The 20298-nt window shown below is 47.0% G+C and overlaps 1 protein-coding gene across 1 annotated transcript in view; it reads left to right on the forward strand.

Annotated features, from left to right (window-relative positions):
- LOC140208276 (uncharacterized) overlaps positions 1-16974 on the forward strand; it is a 33253-nt gene extending 16279 nt beyond the window's left edge. The window contains exon 3 of the mRNA XM_072276848.1: positions 16039-16974. Within this exon, the coding sequence (XP_072132949.1) occupies positions 16039-16960 (922 nt within the window). The 3' untranslated portion in view covers positions 16961-16974. The remainder of the gene's footprint in view (positions 1-16038) is intronic.
- The last annotated feature ends 3324 nt before the right edge of the window (positions 16975-20298 follow it).

A 20298-nucleotide genomic window follows, 5' to 3' on the forward strand; every position in this document is an offset into this window, starting at 1 on the left:
TAAGGACTGAGAGGTCTGACTGAGTTAAGAAGGGATTCCATCATTTTATGTCAGATGGGTTTGTATTAGTAATGGAAGGGTCAACCCCGGTACCAGTGAAAATTCTTCGAGATATTGTGGCTTTTCAGTCACTTCCATGAGACGGCGTTCTAAAGTTTGGTGATGAGATGTACAATGATGAGGTAAATCTTATTAAAGGCATTGGGGGCAGCATTGTTTCTGTGCCATTGCACAAGGTAACTTTACAGTCAGGGTTTGTTTCGGGACCTGTTAAGATTGGATTATGCTCCAGTTTACCAGTGGAAGATGTTACTTTGCTGTCAGGGAATGACCTGGCAGATGGTATAGTTGTTCCTACAGTGCAGTTGACAGCTAAGCCAACCACTGACAACCCACAGATGGATTTTAACATTTATCGCAGTAATTCGAAGTATGGCTAAAATGTCTGCCAATGCAGACGGTTCTGTGCAGCATGATTCTGATACCCATGATAGCCAAAATCAGGTTGACCAGGATTCAGGTTATGATGACTTGTCAGGGACCTTTCAGCCTTCATTGTTTCAACGGGATTCAGGTAGTAAGTCTGATGAGAAAGATTTATCCCTGTCTAGGAAGGAGTTTATAGCAGAACAGAACTGAGACCCTGAGATTGAAGCTTTATAAGAAACATCTCTCTCAGATGATTGGATTAAGAAAATGTCAGTAGGGTATTATCTCAAGGATGGAGTGTTAATGAGGAAGTGGAGGCCACCTGCTATACCTGCGAGTGAGGAATGGGCAATTGTTCACCAAGTTGTAGTTCCTAAAGTTCATAGGACTGAAATTTTAACTTTGGCCCACAGTATGCCCTTCGGTGGCCATTTTGGAGTGAATAAAACTGTAAACAGGATTATGAAAGAAGTTTACTGGCCGAATTTGAGGAAAGATATTGTGACCTTTTGCAGAACCTGTCACACTTGTCAAGTTGTGGGTAAACCTAATCAGGTGACCCCAGTGGCCCCTCTCCGGCCTATACCTGCATTCGGTGAACCCTTTTCCAAATTTATAGTGGATTGTGTTGGCCCGTTGCCAAAGACTAAAGCTGTCCATCAGTATTTGCTAACTATTATGTGTACTGCATCCAGATTCTCAGAGGCAATACCTCTCAGAAATATTAAAGCTAAAACTGTGACGAAGGCTCTTAACAAGTTTTTTACTTTATTTGGTTTGCCTGAAGAAATCCAATGTGATCAAGGAAGTAATTTTACATCTGGATTATTCCAGCAGGTAGTTTATGAACTGGGAGCTAAACAAATTACATCGTCTGCGTACCATCCGGAATCAAAAGGGCCTTTAGAAAGATTTCATTCTACCCTCAAAACAATGATTAAGACGTACTGTGTTGAAAATGGAAAAGACTGGGATGAAGGAATACATTTGCTTTTGTTCACAGTAAAGGCTGATTTATACTTGTGCGTTCAGGATATGCCGTATCCTACACCATGGGCCCAATTTAATTTTTGCGTAGCCCTCCGCCGTAGGGAGCATGCGTAGTTGTGACTGCATCGCTCTGCACTTCACCACCAAAACGCAAGTTGGCGGTGGTGTTTCTCTAACACTGTTGAGCTTCTTCATGAGAGACATGGACGAGGAAATGCATTTCAAATATTTTCCCATGTCGGCAGGTAGATTTGACGATTTGGTTCATTGTCTCCAACCATTTATTTCGCATCAGTGTACTGACAAGGTGGAGAAAAGCAACCAGAAATGCGATGCTACCAAGCGGACCAATCACAGTTGTTGCAGTCTGCGTCACCGCGACGCGAGTTACTTTTTTGAGGAGGTACACATCACCCTACGGCGTAGGGTACATGGTGCCTACGGTGTACATTTGATGCACAAGTATAAATCAGGCTGAAGAGAGTCGGTACAGGAATCACTGGGCTTTAGTCCATTTGAACGTATTTGGTCATAGAGTGAAGGGACCTTTGACCTTGTTAAAGAAACAGTGGATTGATGGGGAGGTATATGTTAATTTGTTAGACTATGTTTTCAAGTTCAAAAATAAACTACACCAAGCCTGTCGTCTAGCGAGACAAAACTTAAAGATTTCTCAAAACAAAATGAAGTGTTGGTTTGATAAGCGGACCAAAACAAAAGAAAATACATGGTGGGGGATAATGTTGACAAATCGTCTTCAGGCGAAATTCAATGGACTGTATGAAATAGTCTCTCAAATTAATGATGTGAATAATGTTATTAAAACACACGACTGACGTAAGCTAACACGGGTGGTACACATCAATATGATAAAGCCTTATTCTGACGAGCAGGCACCATCAGTGAATGTTGTCAAACATATAAATCTGACAACCCTGAGAATAAAACAATTGACTCGTCTGAAACTTTACACAAGCCAAATATGGTCCTGGTTAGGCTAATGAACTTGGTTGTTCTCGAAAATATTGACAACAAGTTGGCTCATCTGCAGCCAAAGCAACAACAACAGCTGAAGGAATTAATTTTGAAATTTAAGGATTTATTTCCCAATGTTCCCAAGCAAACCACGGTCGCAGTACATGACGTAGATATTGGTCAAGCCAAACTGATTAAACAACACCCATATCGCATGAACTTAGAAAAGTGTAAATTGGCTGAGCAAGAAATTGAATATATGCTGAAAATGGTATTATTAGCCCTTCAACATCAAATTGGACCTCATCCTGCGTTATTGTGCCCAAACTTGATGGTATTGTTAGATTTTGCACTGACTATAGGAAGGTAAATGCAGTAACAAAATCAGATGCCTATCCTATCCCTAGGGTGGATGATTGCATCGATAAGGTTGGAAAAGGTAATTTCTTACAAAGATTGATCTGTTGAAAGGGTATTGGTGTGTTCCATTGACGGACTGAGGTAGAGAAATTTCTGCATTTGTGACACCTGTGTTGTATGAATACAATGTTTTGCCGTTTGCAATGAAATATGCTCCAGGAACATTCCAGAGAATGATTGATTCTGTAATTCAAGGGTTAGGACACACAGATGCCTATATTGATGACTTAGTCACAGGGAGTGACACTTGGGAAGAGCATAACTTTGTAGTAGAAAAGCTGTTTGACAGGCTTTCCAGGGCCAACCTTACAGTTGACTTAGCTAAGAGTGAATTTGGCCATGCCACTGTGATCTGTCTTGGCTGTGTTGTAGGTCAAGGCAAGTTGGCTCCTGTGCAGGCAAAATCCAGGCCATTTCTGAAGTTCCTATTCCGACTGTGTGACGAAGGCCCGTCACTGATTACAGATGTCTCATGGCACACTCGGTAAACACTCAAAGAGTAATCCACACATATTATTCCCCTCTGTTATTGTGGTGAGTGCACGTATCACAATAAATCAACAGTCACAATTTTACACTCATCCCCAGCAGTAATAGGTATGAAAAAAAGAAACACACTATGTCACAGTTTTATTATCTCAGGTCAATTTATTCATATTCATCTTTCCAATAAGTGTTTTGCCGAAGTGTCATGATAATCTGACGTTTCTCTCCTCCACAGTCACTGGGTCTGAAACAGAGCTGCTGCATAGAGCTGTCTTATATAGAGGCAGCAGCAACCTGCACAGGTGTGCCGATGGTGGAGGATACCATCTTTACCTGGGACAAGGGTTATGTTACCTAATTACTCATCTTGTGGTAAAGTTTTGGGGTTTATTTAAGTTATTTAACCGGGAAATGGTGAATCCTATGATGAAGTATATGTGTTTATTGTGAGAACTGGTGGTAGAGTTTCAGATTGTGTGAAATGGAAGATAATTGAGTTAATTAGCTTTTGGTTAGTCTCGGGGGATTGGCTTAGCAGTTATAAGCCTCAGGTTACCAAGGCTTTGGGTCATTTTTTTTTCTGTTTAGTCTGAGGGTGGCTGTTAACCAGACAGGTGACAATTGCAAGCTGTATATATATATAGTTTTTTTTTTAATTTCTTGTTTTGATGTGGACATCCAAGTTTTTGTTTCTCCACTATCTTTGTAAATAAAAGCACCACAATCTATTTTTGCCACTCAAGCCATCTTGTTATTTTTCTTAGACAGTTGACCCACAGTTTTTGTGACAGACTGGTAAGAAGGCTCTTGGAAGGTTTCTGGGAATGGTTGGATATTATTGTAAGTTCTGTAAGAACTTTGCTGATATCGCTCTTCCTCTGACTAATCTCCTGAAGAAGGGTGAAAAGTTTGTTTGGACCGAGCCTTGTCAGGAAGCATTTGATTGATTGAAAGTTGTTATTTGGGATTAGGCCAATCAATGTAGTGTTGTCAGCAAATTTAATTAACAGATTGGAGCTCTGGGTGGTGACACAGTCATGGGTGCACAGAGAGTAAAGGAGGGGACCAAGGAGACAACCCTGTGGGGCATGTGTGCTGAGGGTCAGAGAGACAGAGGTGAGGGAGCCCACTCTTACCACCTGCCGGTGATCTGACAGGAAGTCCAGGATCCAGCTGCACAAGGCAGGGTGAAGGCCGAGGTCTCTGAGCTTCTTGTCGATACTTCACGCCTTCGTATGGCTAAAGCTCTGCCCATGACTGCAAGGAACTGCAGAGAACTTTGGTCTCATTTGGAAACATCATAGAAACAAGCCTCCCCTCTATGGACTCTTCCTACACTTCCCCTGCCTCAGGAAAGCAGGCCGTGTACTCAAAGATGCCCACAACTTTGGACATTATTGCTGCAAACCCAATCTCCCATCGGGGAAGAGATACAAAATCCTTAAAGTGCGTACCACCAGGCTCATGGACAGCTTCCTGTCCGCGGTTGTCAGCCAAATTAATGGTCTCCAGTCCAATAAAATGGACTCAAACTCACAATGTAACTCGACGTGACCCTGCCCCGTATGTCTATCTGCACTGCACTTTCTCTGCAGCCATAATGCTTTGTTACAGTTATTGTTTTGTCGTATATCAGCTCAATGTACCGTAGTAATGTATCGATCTGTGTGGATGGTAGGTCAGGCAAGATTTTCACTGTAGCTCAGTACGTGATAAGAATAAACAAATTCCCCATTTTAATTGTGTGGAAATATTAGACAGACTGAGCTTCTGCTCTGGAACCAGAGAAGGAAACTTAACTGTTGTCATTTCTGAGGAATGCAAATAAATAGAAAAGGCTTCAATCTCACATTACGATCTGCGGTAACTGGGATCAGGTGACCGGTGGTGGGTCTCCCAGACCAATTATCAGAATCAGGTTTAATAGCACCGGCAGATATCATGTAATTTGTTGTCTCTGCGGCAGCAATAGAACCTAATTCATAACAATAGATTTTAACCATTGTGATTTAAAATAAGAATATACATATTAAATAGTTAAATTATATAAGTAGTACAACATAAACATTTTAAGAATGTAATACTGTAAACTACTTTAATTGTGTGGAACTATTTGACTGACTGGGTTGTTGCTTTGGAAATTCTGGAGTGAAGCTGAACTAAACTGTACACATTTATGAGAAGCTCAGATAAATACAAAAGGCTAAATTCTCACATAAATGGGTCAGACACCCAGAAACATTGGCTGCCCTTCAGCAGGTAAAAACAGTGGAATGAGGCCTAGTCCCAGGCCTCGGCCCAGTGGTTATGGTCTGAGGTCTGGGACGAGGTGAGAGTAAGCATTCGGCACGGACTAGAAGGGCCAAGATGGCCTGTTTCCATGCTGTAATTGTTATGTGGTTATATAGAAACATGCTGAAAATATTGCAGAAAAAACATTGTCCACCCACAACGAGAGGACGTGACAGATCCGGATCTCACTGCCTTGTCTGAATGGGCGAAAGATGAAGCTACACAGACACTTAGAGCAGTGACCGGCAGATGCTGCAGATTTGTGGAAAAACGTGAACAGGAAATGGGATCACGTGACGGGTAGAGGGTCTCCCACCTGAACCGGTGACTCTGCTCCTCGCCCCTCACACGCTGCCCGACCCATCCGCTGCATTTCCCACATTATTCCATATTTACACAAGATACATTTTTACTTCTTCCTCTAGATCTTCCCTGTCCCTTTCCCTCCAGCCCCAGGTCACAGAGTCACAGGCTCCATTCCCATCCCGGTCCAACACACAATTCAGACCCAAAACGGTAATGTGCAGGTTTCATTTAAATCCGTCCATGTGTATAAACACTAATTTCTATTCACATTTCTCCAGCCTCACTGGACAGGAACACTGAAACATCAGGTGAGAAACAGCAGGAGGTGGCCATTCAGCCCCTCTAACCATCAACAAGATGACGGCTGCTCTCCCATCTCAGCCACATGTTTCTGTCCGATCCTCATTTCCTCGATTCCTTCGGTCTCCACACATCTGCCGGCCTCTGTTTTATGTGAGGATGATCACTGAGTCTTCACCACCCTCTGTGGTGGGGATTTACAGACATTCACCCCCCTCGGAGTGGAGACATTTCCCCTCATCTCAGTCCCGGTCAGTCCACCCCCTTTTTCAGAGACTGGGATCCCTGGTTCAGCCGGTAATGATGTTGTGCATTTCAATGTGTTCACCCCTCAGTCCTCGATTCTCCAAATGAAAGGGTTATTGCATTTGATCTTTCTTCATATGATGACCCCACCACCGGGGATCAGTCTGGTGAATCTTCATTGCACTCTCTATAACAAATACTCTCTAACCTCTTTGTTAATCCTCCATGGAATTAATTTCCATCTTCTGCAGCCCCGTGTTGCCCCAACCACTCACCTCCCACCCCGTCACTATTTCCACCTTCCCACCTCCCCCTCACCTGGATCCACCTCTCACTCCCCAGCTCTTGCCCCATCCCCACCCCTCACCTCTTTTCTCGGACTATTTCCCGTCCACTCTCAGTCCAGAGGGAGGGTGTCGGCCCGAAATGTTGACGGTCCATTTCCCTCCACAGATGCTGCCCGACCCACTGAGTTCCTCCGGCAGTTTGTTCTTTGGTCTGTGTGACCCGTGTTAGTGTGGGGAGCGGGATTTTACACCATATTCCCGGTACAGTCTCAACAAAACACAAATAATTGTCACTTTGCCCGGACCATTGGCCCCGCTCGCAGGGCAACAGTCTGCCGGTGTTTGCCCCCCAATGTGGTGAATCGCCACCACCGTGGGCTCAGACATTTCCACAGATGAGCCCCTCCTGTCCCCACCGGGACAAACATCCTGTCCGCCCCCTCTCTCACCGTCTTCATCCTCTCCCTCCCCGGGGAACCGGCATCAAACCGACGGGCCGAGCGGTCTCCTCCTACCTCTCAGCGACACATCAGACTCCGGCCGCAGGAGACGCTTCACAAACGCCCCAACTTCCCTCGGAGGGAAATGGAAATAAATCAGAAAGCGGACATTTACTTTGACGGTTGTCCCGCCGTGACGGAAAGTTCGGGAGACGGTGTCAGCGGGGTAGCGCCCCCTCGGCTGGCCTGCCTCCTCTATTGGTTGGAAGCAGTGATTGACATTGCTTCGTACCAATGGGAATACAGCAGCGCCTGACTCCTCTGTTGACAGCGGTGGGGGAGGGGCTGCTCACGTGATTCGTATCCCAGCCGTTAAACCGACCAAGCTCGAGCTCACCAGCGCGCGGGGCACAAAAGGCCCCGGATGATCGGTTGAGGTAAGAAGGGGTCTCCGGGTTGGGGGTCTCACCGGGCGGCGTTTTCAACACCGACTTCGGGTAGTTGCTGTGACTCCGGACTCCGTGACCCGCAATCCCGGGACAGTCCTGCTCTCTTCCCTCTCTCTCAGCCCCACCATCCGTACACGGGCCCCGGGGAGCTTCCGGCTGATGAGGGAATGGGAACCGATGGGTCTCTCAGACAGAGCTGAGCTCCAGCTGTCTAAATGCAAGGATCGGGAACTCGGAGAAAGGGAACAAAATCTTTTACATCAGCTGTTGTGAAAATCACCTTTGTTCTGCCTCCAGTCACAAACAAGAGAAAATCTGCAGATGCTGGAAATCCGAGCAACACACACAAATTGCTGGAGGAACTCAGCATTAGTACTCTTTTCCATAGATGCTGCCTGGCCTGCTGAGTTCCCCCAGCATTTTGTGTCTGTTGCTTGTTCTACCCCCTCTTGTTCTGGACTTTCTACCCGTGAGAACATGTTTTGTCCCACTCTCTCTGGGTACAGAATGATATCAAACACCTTTGCCCTGGACAACAAGTAGCTTTCACATCACAAATGTGCCAGACTCCAATGAGACAGACTACTGCCCTTCCCTTCATATTCATTGGCATTGCCATCACTGAGTTCACCACCGTCAGTCACCTGGGGGAGGGTTCAGGGGAAATATTTATGTACAATACAGAAACTGGTGTTACCTGTGTGTATTGTGGTGATGCAAAAGTTGCTGGAGAATTTGAAAGTGGGAAGAAGTGGAGTGATAGTTTGAAATCTGACTTTTTAAAGCGTCATTTAGCAAGCAAATCAGATATGGACAATGTGCAAAAGCTCTGGCGAGAAAATCCTTCATTACCCGTTACAGGCCTGCTACATGGGTTGTGTGAGAGCGCAGATGAACTCCATCAAACCCAGAGGAGATCAAAGTTCTTACTGACAGTGATTTGCTAGCAGTTAAAATGAATACCTCTCTATATAAAATTCACTGTGCACATGTTGTCACTGGTTAAAAGAATGAACAGTACAAGATTTACTTTACTTTGTACTTTATTGTCGCCAAACAATTGGTAGTAGAATGTATAATCATCACAGCAAAATTTGATTCTCCGCTTCATACTCCCTGGATTACAAATATTAAATATTATAAATATTAAAATTAGTTAAAATTAGTAAATATTAAAAATTTAAATTATAAATCATAAATAGAAGATAGAAGAATGGGAAGTAAGGTAGTGCAAAAAAACCGAGAGGCAGGTCCGGATATTTGGAGAGTACGGCCCAGATCCGGGTCAGGATCCATTCAGCAGTCTTATCACAGTTGGAAAGAAGCTGTTCCCTAATCTGGCCGTACGGGTCTTCAAGCTCCTGAGCCTTCTCCTGGAGGGAAGAGGGATGAAAAGTCTGTTGGCTGGGTGGGTTGCGTCCTTGATTATCCTGGCAGCACTGCTCTGACAGCGTATGGTGTAAACTGAGTCCACGGACAGAAGATTGGTTTGTGTGATGTGCTGTGCCGTGTTCACGATCTTCTGCAGCTTCTTTCGGTCTTGGACAGGACAACTTCCATACCAGGTTGTGATGCACCCGAGAAGAATGCTTTCTACAGTGCAGCTATAAAAATTAGTGAGGGTTTTAGAGGACAGGCCAAATTTCTTTAGTTTTCTCAGGAAGTAAAGGTGCTGGTGGGCCTTCTTGGCAGTGAACTCTGCCTGGTTGGACCATGTCAGGTCATTTGTGATATTTACCCCGAGGAACTTAAAGCTCTATGTGCAGACCGGTCATTACAAATTAGAGGGGACATTGGTGGCGGAACCTCCAGTGTCCCTTATGTCCTCACCTACAAGATGTGCATCCAGCTGCAGCTCATAACCCTGCACTTTATGGAGTTGGAACTTGAAATGGATCAATTCCAGATCATCCAGGCAGTGATGCAGCCAGTCAGGATGCTCTCAGTTGTGTTCCAGTAGAAAGTTCTTAGGATTTGGGACTCAATCCCAAGCTTCTTCAGCCGTCTGAGGTGAGCAAGGTACTGTTGTGCTTTTTTCACAACACAGCCAGTATGTACAGACCATGTGAGGTCCTCGCTGATGTTTATGCCAAGGATCTTAAAGCAGTTCACTGTCTCAACCCCAGATCCATCGATGTCAATTGGGATTAGCCTGTCTCCATTCCTCCTGTCATCCACAATCAGCCCCTTTGTTTTTTTTAGATTAGATTGGATTCAACTTTATTGTCACTGTGCCAAGTACAGATACAAAGCCAATGAAATGTGGTTAGCATCTGACCAGAAATGCAAAGAATCGTGTTATTTACAAAATAACTGAATAAAAAAGTGCTACAACACCCAAATATAAAAGTACTGAGACAGTACAATACGGATGCAATACTGCTTAGCGCTGTGACTAGAGGTTCAGCAGTGTCACAGCCTCAGGGAAGAAGCTCTTCCTGTGCCTGTTGGTGTGGGAGCGGAGGCTCCTTTAGCACCTCCTTGATGGGAGGGGAGTTAAAAAGTCCATGGTTAGGGTGAGATGTATCCTTGATAATTCTTTTCGCCCTACCCAGGCAGCGTTTATGGTAGATGTTCTCAATGGTGGACAATTGGCTGTCGATAATCCGCTGGGTAGTTTTCACCACACACTGGAGTGCTTTGCGCTCTGATACAGGACAATTGCCATACCACACTGAGATGCAGTTGGTGAGTATGCTCTCAATGGTACAGCAGTAAAAGTCTGTCATATCCTGGGACAGAGGTGAGCTTTCTTGTTGCTCCGCAGGAAGTAAAGGTGCTGTTGTGCCTTCTTGATCAGGATGGAGGAGTTCAGGGACCAGATGAGATCCTCGGAAAAGTGGACACCAAGGAACTTGAAGCTTGATACACGCTCCACTACAGTTCCGTTGATGTAGGTGGGGACGTGAGTGTGGCTCCTGGCATGCCTGAAGTCCACAGTGATCTCCTTGGTCTTCTGGGTGTTAAGGGTCAGATTGTTGTCGGCACACCACGCGGCCAGGTGCTGGACCTCGTCCCTGTAGGCCGTCTCATCATCCCCTCTGATCAGACCAACCACCATGGTGTCATCTGCGAACTTGATTATGGAGTTAGAACCATGTACAGGAACGCAGTCATAGGTGAACAGGGAGTACAGAAGAGGGCTAAGCACACAGCCTTGAGGCACGCCGGTGTTCAGGGTGAGAGTGGAGGAGGAGAGGTTGTCTAACTTAACTGATTGGGGTCTGTTAGTCAGAAAGTCCAAGGTCCAATTGCAGAGGGATGAGCTGATACCAAGTTGGCGAAGTTTGGTGATCAGCTTGAAGGGGCTTACAGAATTGAATGCCGAACTAAAGTCAATGAACCTCATTCTGACGTAAGAGTTGGGGCTGTCCAGGTGGGTCAGGGCAGGGTGAAGTGCCGTGGAGATGGCGTCCTCTGTTGACCTGTTGGTGCGATGGGGGTCCAGGGTAGTGGGCAGACAGGATTTCAGATGTGATAAAACCAGTCTCTCAAAGCACTTTGCAATGATGGGGGTGAGTGCAACTGGGCGGAAATCATTCAGGTTCGTGGCAGTGGAATGCTTCAGTACTGGCACGATGGTGGCGATCTTGAAGCTTGTGGGGACAACACCCCGGGCCAGGGACAAATTAAAAATGTCCATGAAGACCCCGGTCAACTGCCCTGCACAGAGTCTCACCACACGGCCAGGTATTCCATCCAGACCAGCTGCCTTCCGTACATTCACCCTGCTCAGGGTGGCACAAACATCGGAGGTGGAAAGTGAGAGAGACAGTTCACCAGGTGGGAGATCCGCTTTGAGGGTGACCTCCTTGTTCCCTCGATGAATGCGAGCGTAGAAGTAATTGAGCTCATCAGGGAGGGTAGCAGAGCTGGAAGGGGGCACAGTACTAGGAGGTTTGAAGTCTGTAATGACCTGTATGCTATGCCACATGGGCCGGGGGTCAGAGGAGTTGAAATGCTCCTCGATTCTCTGTTTGTATATGTGTTTAGCCTGAGAGATTCCCCTCCTCAGGTTGGCCCTGGCTGAGCTGTGAACCTCCCAGTCTCCAGACCTGAAGGCTGAATCTCTTGCTTTGAGCAGGAGGTGAACCTCTCTGTTCATCCATGGTTTCTGATTGGCGAAAACTCCTATTTGTTTTAGTAATGTCTCTCTATCTACACACTTGTTGATGTGCTCAAGGACAGAGTTGGTGTATAAATCAATGTTAATCTGAGAGTCTGTGGTGGTATGGGCAGCAAACGTGCTCCAGTCTGTGTGCTGGAATTGGTGCTGAAGAGCAGAGTCAGCCCCCTCCAGCCAGATCTTAATAGTCTTCATTGTGGGTTTCACACGTTTAGTGACCGGGCTATACTTGGGAAGCAGAAACAATGAAAGATGGTCAGACTGTCCCAGATGGGGGAGGGTAGTGAGTTTGTGAGTGTCAGCCACATTTGTGTACACATGATCTGAGGTTTTATTACACCTGGTGGTGCATAATACATTTTGGTAAAATCTTGGAAGCACGGTACGTAGGTTACAATGATTAAAGTCTCCAGCAACAGTCAAAGCTCCGTCTGGATGCAATGTCTGCAGCTTGCTAATAGCAGCACTGAGGTCTTTCATGGCTACTTTAGCATTAGCATCCAGTGGAACATAAACTGCGACAGCAATGATGCATGTTTTGTGACAATGAGGGAGAGGTTGTTTTCTTTACACCAGTCGGATGTTGTTCAGACCTCAGGTACAGTCAGCAATCAAATGGTTGAGCATGGAGCGATGAATGTGCTGAGCTGTGTATATCACAATGCAAGAAGCACTGTAGGAAAACCAGATGAGCTCAGGACAGGGAATTCTGATATTGTAGCCATTATTGGGGACTTGGTTGCACCCAACAATCCGAGGGATTTAGAGGAACAAATTTGTAGAGAGATCGCAGACCATGCCAAGAAACAAAAGTTGATTCAGTAAGTGATTTTAACTTTCCATGTATTGACTGGGACTCCCATACTGTAAGAGGACTAGATGGGGTATAGTTTGTCAAATGTGCCCTTAATCAGTACATAGAATTCCTGATGTAAAAGTGTGCAATAGGTTGATGATCCAGGGCTGGTGACTGAAATTAGTGACCATAATGCCATGAGATTCAAAGTAAATATGGAAAAAAGAGAGGTCTGGACCATGGGTTGAGATTCTAAATTGGAGAAAGGTCAATTTTGATGGTATCAGAAAGGATCTGACAAGTGTGGTTTGGGACAGGCTGTTTTCTGGCAAAGGAGTACTTGGTAAGTGGGGGGCCTTCAGAAGTGAAATTTTGAAGGTGTAGAGTTTGTATGTGCCTGCATAATAAAAGTTGAAAGTTAACTGGTGCAGGGAACCTTGGTTTTCAAGAGATATTGAGGCCCCGGATATTTTGTTCCTCTAAATGCCTCAGACTGTTGGGCGCTACAAAGACTCACTAATGACTACAATATCATAATTCCATGCCCTGAGCTCTGACTTTTTTTTTAGTCGTCTTCTGTTGGTTTCTAAAAGCTTCCCAATCGTTTTCACTCTTTTGTTTACCCTCTCTTTGGCTTTTATGTTGGCTTTGGCTTCTCATTTCAACCACGGTTGTGTCCTCCTGCGTTTCCAATGTTTCCACATCTTTCGGATGTATCGATCACCGAGCTCCCAAATTGCTCCCAGAAACTCCAGCCATCGCTGCTCCGTTGTCACTCCCAACTTTTCCCTTCCAAACAAGTTTGGCCAGCTTCTGTGTCATAGAAACATGGAGAAGTTCAGTATAGAAACAGGCTATTTAGCCCATCTGGTCAATGCTGAAAAAACATCTAAGCTGTCTAATGCAAGGGTCCCCAACCTTTTTTGCACTGCGGACCGGTTTAATATTGACAATATTCTTGTGGAGCGGCCGACCCGGTGGGGTGGCGGTGGTGGGTAGGGTTGCCAACGGACAAGAGTAGCAGTCAAATACGTTGCGTTTACCCAGAGAAAGACAACAATGACCATGAAGCCTTGCGCGGGCACCAGTGCGCATGCGCGTCGTGACCTGCCGATTTTTCCTGCAAATCCTTTTTCGTGATTCTGTCGGAGTGTCAGGAGTGGGGGGGGGGGGCGGTGTTAATCATGACTGGAATATACGTAATAAATGGCTAATACACCCAATTTCATTTCTAAAAGGGTTTATCTAACAAATTTAATATTAAACACACAGCACATATTTTCCTCGCATGAATATAGTGATAAGTCAATTATCAGAGGAGCTTGAAGTAAGTGATGAATGAACTTCCAGTAGAAGTGGCAGAAGCAGGTTCGATATTATCATTTAAAGAAAAATTGGATAGCTATATGGACAGGAAAGGAATGGAGGGTTATGAGCTGAGTACACGTCGGCGGGACTAGGTGAGAGTAGCATTCGGCACGGACTAGTAGGGCAGAGATGGCCTGTTTCCGTGCTGTAATTGTTATATGGTTATATAAGTAAGTCAATAGCATCATGACATTTTAAGTAACATTTGGATTTTAAACACACAGCACATATTTTCCCCGTATGAATATATAAGATCATTGGAACACACCAATATCGCTGAATCAGTGGGAGCCCTGGGCTTGTTTCCCTCCAACACCACGGTCCTATCGAGGGATGATGGGAGACAGCGATACTCGAAGTGAGTTCCTGTCCAGTCTATTCCGCAATTTAGTTTTCGTTGCATTCATTGGAGAAAACTCCGCTTCGCAGAGATATGTTGGAAATGGAAGCAACGTTTTCAGTGCTTTCGTGGCTATCTCAGGATATTTAGCCTTGACTTTGATCCAGAATGCCGACAGAGATGTTATTTCAAACATACTTCTCAGCCCGCCGTCATTTGCAAGCTCGAGGAGTTGATCTCCTTCCCGCGCTGACACAGATGACGCGCGGGTCATGACCTCACATGTGTAATGGCTGATCAGTGGCCGTGACGGGGAATGAGAAAAGGTGCAGCTGACTCATATCGCCAAATCATATTGTTTCCTTGTGGCCCGGGAGCACATGCTTTGCGACCCGGTGGTTGGGGACCGCTGGTCTAATGCAACTACCTGCACCGAGACCATCGCCCTCCATACCCCTATCATCCAGGCTCCCATCCAAACTTCTTTGAAATGGTGAAACCGAGTTCATATTCACCACTTGTGCTGACATCTCAATCCACACTCTCACGACCACTGCAGGAAAGAGCTTTTCCAAATATTCCCATTAAATTTTCACCTTCCCCACTTAACCATGACCTCTGGCCATCCCACGCAACCTCAGTGGAAAAAGCTGCTCGCATTTACCCTATCTATACCCTCATAATTTTGTATATTTCTAACAAATCCTCAAAGCAATGTATAATTTCCTTGTTTATGTTTAGAGCCTTTTTTAGATGTATAAGATGATGAGGGGCATTAATCGTGTGGAGAGCCAGAGGTTTTTTTCCCAGGGCTGAAATGGCTAACACGAGGGGGCATAGTTTTAAGGAGCTTGGAAATAGATACTGAGGGGATGTCAGGGGTAAGTTTTTCACACAGAGTGGTGGGTGCATGGAATGCACTGCCGGCTATTTGTGTGTGAGTGTTTCAGTTACTGTGGGGCCAGGAACCTATGCAGCTCAGTGGGAACAGGGAATAATACCAATGGAGAGAGTCAAACTGAGCCAGGTCACAGATTGGAGATGGCAGAAATGCCCCATTCTTATAAAAAAAGGAAGAGCATCAGAGAATTTGATGGTCATTCCAGATACCAGCACTGTGCCCAGTTAGAAGGTGATTTCTCTCTCCAACTTGGGTTGAACCTCACTGTAACGGTGTGATGCCAGATCACACCTTGGCAACTCAAGTGATCTCATCTGAAATGTTGTCCTTCACTCATTGATTGATTTTGTAAATCTTTTTACAGATTAAAAATGACAAGGAATTTGTCTACGGGAATCTCGAACACAACACGCCAGTTTTGCTGTCTTTGTCCAGATATTTAAGAAGTGGAGCAATGATTCACTCGATCATCCTTCCTGCTCAGACTGTGGGGAGAGATTCATTTGATCATCTGACCGACTGACGTGCCTGTCATCTTACACAGGGGAGAGGCCATTCACCTGCTCAGACAGTGGGAATGGATTCACTCCATCATCTCAACTGAAGGTACATCAGCAAGTTTACACTGAGACAAGCCCATTCACCTGTTCTATGTGTGAGACGGGATTCAGTCGGTCATCCCACCTGTGGATACACCAGTCTGTTCACACTGAGCAGAGGCTGGTCATCTGCTGAATTTGTGGGGAAGGATTCACGCGGTTATCTGACCTAATGGCTCACCAGCGAGTTCACACCAGGGAGCGGCCGTTCACCTGCTCAGACTGCGGGAAGGGATTCACTCAGTCATCTAACCTGAAGGTACATCAGAGAGTTCACACTGGGGAGAGGCCATTCACCTGCTCAGACTGTGGGAAGGGATTCACACAGTTAGCTAACCTACAAGCACATCAGCGAGTTCACACTGGGGAGAGGCCGTTCACCTGCTCAGACTGTGGGAAGGGATTCACTTCGTCATCTCAACTGACGGTGCATCAGAGACTTCACACGGGGGAGAGACCGTTCACCTGCTCAGACTGTGGGAAGGGATTCACTCGATCACCTGATCTGCAGATACATCAGCGAGTTCACACTGGGGAGAGGCCATTCACCTGCTCAGTCTGTAGGAAGGGATTTACTCAGTCATCTCATCTGCAGATACATCAGCGAGTTCACACAGGGCAGAGGCCGTTCACCTGCTCAGACTGTGGGAAGGGATTCACACAGTCAGCTCACCTACAAGAACACCAGTCAGTTCACACTGGGGAGTGGCCATTCACCTGCTCAGTCTGTGGGAAGGGATTCACTTCCTCATCTAAACTGAAGGTACATCAGCGAGTTCACACTGGGGAGAGGCCATTCACCTGCTCAGTCTGTGGGAAGGGATTCAATTTATCATCTCATCTGAAGGTACATCAGCGAGTTCACACTGGAGAGAGGCCGTTCACCTGCACAGACTGTGGGAAGGGATTCACTCAGTCATCTGACCTACTGAAACACCAGCGATTTCACACTGGGGAGAGGCCGTTCACCTGCTCAGTCTGTGGGAAGGGATTCACTCGATCATCTGATCTACAGAGACACCAGCAAGTTCACACTGGGGAGAGGCCGTTCACCTGCTCAGACTGTGGGAAGGGATTCACTCAGTCATCCCAATTGAAGGTGCATCGGAGAGTTCACACTGGGGAGAGGCCGTTCACCTGCTCAGACTGTGGGAAGGGATTCACTCAGGCATCTCACCTACGGAGACACCAGTCAGTTCACACTGCATAGCGGCCATTCGCCTGCTCAGTCTGTGGGAAGGGATTCACTCGATCACCTGATCTGCAGATACATCAGTGAGTTCACACTGGGGAGAGGCCATTCACCTGCTCAGTCTGTGGGAAGGGATTCACACGGTTAGCTAGCCTACAAGCACACCAGTCAGTTCACACTGGGGAGAGGCCGTTCACCTGCTCAGTCTGAGAAGGAAGTCACTCAGTTGTCCAACCTGCAGAGACACCCGCAAGTTCATATAACCATATAACAATTACAGCACGGAAATAGGCCATCTTGGCCCTTCTAGTCCATGCTGAACGCTTACTCTCACTTAGTCACATCTACCTGCCTCTACCCTCCGTTCCTTTCCTGTCCATATACCGATCGAATTTTTTTTAAATGACAAAATCGAACCCGCCTCTACCACTTCTACTGGAAGCTCGTTCCACACAGCTACCACTCTCCGAGTAAAGAAGTTCCCCCTCGTGTTACCCCTGAACTTTTGCCCCTTAACTCTCAACTAATGTCCAGTTGTTTGAATCTCCCCTACTCCCAAAGGAAAAAGCCTATCCACGTCAAGTCTATCTATCCCCTTCATAATTTTAAATACCTCTATCAAGTCCCCCCTCAACCTTCTACGCTCCAAAGAATAAAGATCTAACTTGTTCAACCTTTCTCTGTAACTCAGGTGCTGAAACCCAGGTAACATTCTAGTAAATCTCCTCTGTATTCTCTCTATTTTGTTGACATCTTTCCTGTAACTCAGTGACCAGAGCTGTACACAATACTCCAAATTTGGCCTTACCAATGCCTTGTACAATTTTAACATTACATCCCAACTCCTATACTCAATGCTCTGATTTATAAAGGTCAGCAAACCAAAAGCTTTCTTCACCACCCTATCCACATGAGATTCCACCTTCAGAGAACTAAGCACCATCATTCCTAAACATGAGGAATTCTGCAGATGCTGGAAATTCAAGCAACACACATCAAAGTTGCTGGTGAACGCAGCAGGCCAGGCAGCATCTCTAGGAAGAAGTACAGTCGACGTTTCATGGGTATGGTGAATTTCTACCACTGTTTCCTCCCCTCAGCAGCCCGAATCATGCGCCCCCTGTTCACCCTGATGTCGGGTAAGGGCAAGGACATTACCTGGGATAAAGAGGCCGCAGCCGCTTTTGTTAAAACCAAAGAAGCCTTAGTAAACGCCGCGATGCTAGTGCACCCCAGAATGGGCGTTCCTACTGCCCTCACGGTGGACGCATCCAACACAGCAGTTGGTGGAGTGCTGGAACAACTCATCGAGAGTCGCTGGCAACCCCTGGCATTCTTCAGCAAACACCTACGACCACCCGAACTCAAATACAGTGCTTTCAACCGGGAGCTATTGACACTATACCTGGCAATCCGGCATTTCAGATATTTCTTAGAAGGTAGGCCCTTCACTGCGTTCACAGGCCACAAACCGCTTACCTTTGCGTTCACTAAGGTGTCCGACCCCTGGTCTTCCCACCAGCAGCAACATCTGTCCTACATCTCCGAATATACGACGGACATCCGGCATGTCCGGGAAAGGACAACATCGTGGCGGACGCACTATCCAGACCTACCATACAGGCCCTGTCCCAGGGGGTGGACTATGCAGCGCTGGCAGAGGCACAGCAGGCAGACGCTGAGATCCCCAGTTACAGGACTGCAGTCTCCGGTTTACAGCTCCAAGACCTCCCCGTAGGCCCAGGTGAGAGGACCCTACTGTGTTACGTAGCTACCGGCCAACCCCGCCCCATCGTCCCAGCAGCCTGGCGCCGGCAGGTTTCCGAATCCATTCACAACTTAGCGCATCCCTCCATCAGGACAACCGTCCGGCTGGTCGCCAACAGGTTCGTGTGGCATGGACTGCGTAAACAGGTCAGTGAATGGGCCAAAACGTGCATGCAGTGCCAAACGGCCAAGGTGCAGTGGCACACCAAGGCTCCGCCGCAGCGGTTCGAGCCCACCCACCAGAGGTTCGACCACATCCATGTGGATATCGTGGGGCCCCTGCCAGTGTCACGAGGAGCATGGTACCTCCTAACTATGATAGACTGGTGCACCAGATGGCCAGAGGCAGTCTCGCTCAGCAACACCACCTCCGAATCCTGCGCCCGAGCACTGATCGCAACCTGGGTAGCACGCTTTGGGGTACCAGCCCACATTACCTCCGACAGGGGAGCCCAGTTCACCTCCTGCCTGTGGTCAACTATGGCCAACCTTTTAGGATCACAGCTACACCACACAAATACCTACCACTGTCACCTGAAGTCGGCTCTCATGGCCGGCCTGGAGGGGCCTAACTGGGTGGACGAACTTCCCTGGGTCCTGCTCAGAATTCGCTCAGCGCCCGAGGAGGATCTGCACACCTCGTTGGCTGAGTTGGTGTACGGCGCACCCCTGGTAGTCCCAGGAGAGTTCATACCAGCCCCAAGGGGGCAAGAGGAAGAACCCGCAGCAGTCCTGGACAGACTACGGGAGCGTCTCAGTAACCTGGCCCCCATCCCCACTTCACAGCACGGACAGAGCCCGACCTGCGTACCCAAAGACCTGCAGAACTGTAAGTTTCTTTTTGTATGACGGGGCGGACACCGGGCACCGCTACAGCGGCCCTACGAGGGGCCTTTTAAGGTGATCAGGAACAACGGGTCCACGTTCGTGCTGGACATCGGGGGGGGGGGGGGAGAGGAGGTTTTCACGGTGGACCGACTCAAACCGGCCCATGTGGACTTGGCGCAGCCGGTCCAGGCTCAGGCACCGCGGCGCAGGGGCAGACCTCCCAAACAGAGGCCGATCCAGACTCTGGACATTGGGGGATGTATCACCGGTTCTGGGGGGCGTGGTTATGTGGCGACCCACTTTCTAGCACACATGAACCAGCACGCGCCGGCAGAGAGGCCGGCCCCAAAAAGGGCGCCAGGCCATCTTCAGCAGCAGGGGGGAAATCCCATGCGCGGAAAGGGTCTGCCGTTATGCATTCCCCACAGCAGTCCCGCCCAAGAAGGGCGGGAACGGGAAGGCTTTAAAGCAGGCTACGAAGTTTGAATAAATCTCTTTTATCACAACTCTAACTCACCGACTACGTGTGGTTATTTTTAGTGTTGTGTGTAGCACACAGCTACAATATAATATTTTTGAGTCTGCTAGCCAATACTTTGGATAAAATTTTAGTATGGAAATTGAGTAAAGAGATAGGTCTATATGAAGAACATTCAGTTGGATTCTTATTCTTTTTGAGAATGAGCGAAATGGAAGCTTCGTAAAAAGACTGCGGTAGTCTCCCTGCCTTAAAGGAATCTGTAAGGGTAGAACATAAGTGT

Source organism: Mobula birostris, chromosome 13, assembly GCF_030028105.1.
Source record: "Mobula birostris isolate sMobBir1 chromosome 13, sMobBir1.hap1, whole genome shotgun sequence".
Lineage (NCBI taxonomy): Eukaryota > Metazoa > Chordata > Chondrichthyes > Myliobatiformes > Myliobatidae > Mobula > Mobula birostris.